This window comes from Hipposideros armiger, unplaced genomic scaffold, assembly GCF_001890085.2.
Source record: "Hipposideros armiger isolate ML-2016 unplaced genomic scaffold, ASM189008v1 scaffold_21, whole genome shotgun sequence".
Lineage (NCBI taxonomy): Eukaryota > Metazoa > Chordata > Mammalia > Chiroptera > Hipposideridae > Hipposideros > Hipposideros armiger.
In genome coordinates this window covers 539,094-544,044 of record NW_017731371.1, presented here as the reverse complement: position 1 = coordinate 544,044, position 4,951 = coordinate 539,094, and the positions used below count along the sequence as shown (strand labels likewise).

The following is a 4,951-nucleotide window of genomic DNA, read 5'->3' as shown; positions in this document are numbered from 1 at the left end:
TGAACAGAAGTATAAATTGTATAGCACTTTTATGTTCTGAAATGACCACAAAAACAAGAGTAAAGAAGTGTGGCTGACAAAGAATGATTAGGAACCCAGTTTTGTTTTGTTTTTAACATTTTCGAGTTTCACACAGAAAGGGATGATTATAGAAATATATGGCTTTACCCAGTTTTCCACCAGGCTGTAGGATAGGCTCACATGTTCTTCCCATCTCCTCTTCTCTGTACAACCTCCCTTATCTTTGATTTTTTGTTTAGACAGTGATCACCTTAGTGCACCCATGTGTCTGTGTGTGCATGAGCCGAGTGTGACTAGAAACTTAGCATTCCTCGCCTGACCTTTTTTCTATGGTCATTTCTTCACTTTTCAGTGATTTTTTTCCTTTAATATTTCTTTTTTTCTCTCTTCTTGAGGCAAGTTTTAGCCTTTTACTTCATCATAATTTTTATTTCTAATAAAGTTAGAATTGGGGAGGGAGATGAAATTCAAGTTCAGCAGTTCAGCTGCTTATAATATAGCAGCTTTAATAAGAGATTTGGTATAGAAGAAATTTTATGGGTTGTTAATCACATTCACCTAGTTTATCCTGGGATTTCAATTAATCTTATCACTGTGCTTTTCCTATTCTTACACATTAATGGAAGTTTTGTTGCTGGTATTTTTATTTTTATTTTTTAATTTTTTTTATTGTGGAACAATGTGTTTTTCCAGGACCCATCAGTTCCAAGTCAGGTTGTTGTTTCAATCCAGTTGTGGAGGGCGCATCTCAGTGGCCCATGTGGAAACCGAACAGGCAACCTTGGTATTATGAGCACCGCACTCTAACCAACCGGCCGCCCCTGTTGTTGGTATTTTTAAATGGAAACAATTAGGCTATGTGCAAGAATATGATCAGATAAATGAATGTCTTGCCATGTGTTCTGAGGCAGCCTGGGGCAAAAATACGAAGAGATTATCCACAAGGGGCTAAAAGATTTTGGTAAATCATCTGATTTGGAGCCATGATCTTTTCCCCTGTGTTCCTCTTCTATAACGAGTTGCCTACAAATAGTTCAGTACATCTGTAAAGCTGCTGGAATACCTAGAGGAACTTTGGATTCAAACTGTATTCAGGCCGGCAATGTATAAGTTCCATGACTGGAATTAACTATACTTACTTTAACCGAATGGCCACCATTTGGCAGGTCAGCACTTAATTCTGCCTGAGGTTGACTTGAGCTCACTCTTTACCTTGGCCCTGAGAGACTGTCTGCCCATTCTTGTTGAGTTTCATCCACAAACCTTCAGTTGTTTTTTTTTGTTTGTTTTTTTTAATTGGGGAATTGGGGGGATGGGAACAGTGCTGGAGAATTGGGGGAAGGGGAACAGACAAGTTGCTGTCCTTTTGTTCTTCAGTCTAGTTGTGGAGGACGTTGCTTCACTGGTCCGAGTTGGCACCATCANCCCCGCTTCACGGCCTCTCCCGCTGGAAATGAAATCGCCCCTCACGGTGATCCGTGCGTCAACCGCTGCCACCTCATTGGTCCCCAAACCATTCCAGGGTTCCAGCTGAAACCGGGAAAAGAGACTGGGAAAGGGGGGAAACAGACCGTGGGCACTGTCCTGGGAAACTGCTGGGCTGTAGAAGCTGCTGGCAGAGTATTAGGCGCTGGCACGGAGTCCTTAGCCCCAGTTCCTGCCCCCCCCCTTCCCCGAACCTCCCTTTCCCAGCTCGCCCACCCCCGAGGACTTCGCCAAGGAGGGAATGGCAAGTGGGTTCTGCTGGGAAGGTTTTGTGCTCAAGTGTGGGTGATGGAGGGGGACGTCTTAGGTCTGCAATAATAGCTTTTTAATTCAACGACGTTAAAGCACCAACAGCCCTCCTTTGAGCGTCTCTTTCTTAATTGGGGCGGGGGCGGGGGGGGGCGTGCTGCTGGATGAGGCTTCGGCCAGGCAGCCGTGATGACTGCCTCTTTCCTTCCCTATTTCCGAAATGAGTTCAGGGAGAGTGGAAGCATTTATGGTAACATTGGCTCGCGACCATCTCGTTTTTTGCCCTTTGGAAAGATTTAAATGGTTTTTTAAGAAATTTCTTTCCCAGGAGGGATGACTCGGAGAAGTTCACTCGGCAAAGCCACTGAGGGCCACACGCTTGCTCCAGGAGGTGGCTGCTTGCCTGCTGCTGCCTCCGAGGAAAGCGCGAGGAAGCAAGTTCTCTGGGCTGTCTGTTCAGGGGCATCCTACCCACTTGCCAGCTCCAGAAGACAACAGTGACGCCACGACCCTGGGAAACTCAGCACTATCTGGGTTAGCGAAAATGGGGGTGTTATCATGTGTGAGCCTGTAATTGAAAATGTTACCAATAAAAAAAAAAGGAAGGAACTGGTTGTTTCAAAACTGGGGTTTTAACTGAGGTTCCCTGGATGAGTAGTAAGTTATTGCACTCAGTGTTTCTGGCGTCCATGGGCTGCTCGTTGGTAGTTCAGCAAAGAGGCGGTTATATTATTAGGAGGGCATGGCGGGGGCCATCCTTGGCCTGGACCTGCTTGGACAAGTACAATAGTCACTGAAATGAGGACTACCTGGAAGACCAGCCGAAGACGTTCACGTGCTTTTAATTCCATTTCCTATTGAGAAACGAAATTTCTCTCCGTGCTTTTGACGTAAACAGCCAAGAGCATGCTCTGCACTGTTGTAATTTGTTTATTGTAATTTATCATATATAAAATTTTAAGTACATACATGGAAAGTGGCTTCACAATTTTAAAAATACACATATCCCCTCAGTAGAAAATATAAAATCAGATGACATCATATGGCACTAAAAATACTTGAAAATATTGGGTTTAATTTGTTCACATCTGGTTAAAATAAAAATGCTTTTTTTTTTCTTTTTGCCTACTATAAACTCTGAGAAAAGCACATCTTGCTTCCATCCAATAGATGTGGGTAGAATTGGTGTCACCCTTGGCATGTTCTATAGGCAACATACTTTCATTACTATCCTCTTAAACATTTCGATAGACTGCTTTTTAAAAATCAAACTTTAATTTATTGAAGGAGTAACTTACTGAAGAATTATAAATAGATATCTCCTCCCAACTGCCATAAACATCTCCTAGCTCTAACAATGAACCAGGTGTTAATTCAATTTAACTGCTTCAACAAGGGGCCCAATGATATTGCATGTCCAGAAAATAGGTTGTTCCAGGAAAGGACGTTCTCTATTTCTGCATAGCCACAGGAATAGCATGTCATAGCGTATAACAGCAGTCACTGAGATGTTTCAGAGATTTTCTGCTGTTTTTTTAATAGTTCTTTTGTTATGGTTTATTCTGTTTCTAACATGTTTTTGATTACATATTTATCATTGTTTCCATGTGATTATTTTTACACTGTGAATTAAATCCAGTGTACATCCACTCTCCTACATAGGTTGTGAGTTTGCTTTTGCCTGGACTGTTTGTTGGTTTGCTTCTCCTGTGCAAACTCATGCCAAATCCTAAACCACAAATTGATAGACCAAAGTGTGGAAGTAGTGAAGTACTTGGGTTGAAACAGAGCTGCTAGATTTTAGATTGGATGGCAAGAAAGACCACTTCCTCAACATAATGTTGACTTTTTATCAAGCTGGAAAAAATGGTTCTGCCTAGTCTTTCAGTTGCTTCTTACTACCAACCAGTCTCTGATCCTCAGTTTTCTAATCAAGTAGCCGCCTCTATGGCTGGTTAGTACCAATGGAATGGCTTAGCAGCCACAGCCGTGGGACCATTTACCCCCTTCTCGAAAACTCCCCACCCATGCCTACCACATCACTGGGTATGCACCTCTTAGAGCACTTAGCATATTTCTGCTTCATGTCCATTTTTCATCCCCTACTATTCAATTGTCAGTTTCCATCAAGATGCCAGGCAGTTCATATTACTTATATTTAGATTTTCAACACTGAGCACATTTTTAAACTCAAGAGTTAGCTACTGAAAATAATTAGTACAGCAGTGCATTTCAATGTATACCATCTGCCAAAGAGCTGCCATGTAATTGTTCATTCAATTATTACAATTAAACACCTGCCTCTATCCTTTTACCCAGTTTCCAGAATATATTTTTATTGTGCTACATAAATTGAATAAACCTGCTATAACACTGCCAGTGATCAGACAGAAAATGATTCTCTTCTTTCCTATTCTTTCAGTGTACATTTTGCTTAATAAGATATCCAACTCTATATCAAAGGCTCAGATTTTTTATTCCCATTGAAGAAAGCACTATTTGAAGTCCTTTCTGATTTCTGATTGAGAACTATAATTCAATTGGGCCACACTCTTCTTTTATGCTGGAGTCAAGTTTGCTTCCTTTGCTTGTGCAAATGTTTGTATGTAATTTTAAGGTATTTTTATCAAGAATCAGATCACGCTTCTTATGTAAATGTTATTGTATCCAGATAGGTTAAGTTGTGCTGTGGTAACAATCACACAACAACCCAAACTTCCATAGATTAATAAAAATGCATGTCTTGCTCTCACTTGATGACAATCCCAGGTGACCTGCCTCTCTGCTTCATATCTTTTTCACTTTAGCATTCTAGCCTAATGGAGCAGCCACTAACAGCAATACTGCTGGTCAAGCTAGTGAGGGCAAAGGAACTCTAGAGGGTCTTATGCCAAGAATGAAATGCTCCAGCTTAGAACTTATGCATGTCACTTCTGCTCATAGCTCACTGGCCAGAACTAGTCATGTGGCTCCACCAATCACAAGAGGTCAAGGAAGTATATCCTACAGTATACCCAGAATATTTCATAAATAATAGGATGAGGGAGTATTAACATATTACATTTCACTGTAGATCTTATAAAAACAGAGGAAATTCTCTGTGTATTTTATACAAATGCTATAGAGCTTAAGTATAGAAATAGATGCTGGGGCCGGCCGAGTGGCGCAACGGTAAAGAACTGGCTTGGGACGCCAG

General features: G+C 41.4%; 1 protein-coding gene across 1 annotated transcript in view; it reads left to right on the top strand.

Moving 5' to 3' along the window:
- LOC109379021 (translation initiation factor IF-2-like) overlaps positions 1-2,256 on the top strand; it is a 15,867-nt gene extending 13,611 nt beyond the window's left edge. Inside the window, exon 4 of the mRNA XM_019635307.1 lies at positions 2,084-2,256. Within this exon, the coding sequence (XP_019490852.1) occupies positions 2,084-2,256 (173 nt within the window). The remainder of the gene's footprint in view (positions 1-2,083) is intronic.
- The last annotated feature ends 2,695 nt before the right edge of the window (positions 2,257-4,951 follow it).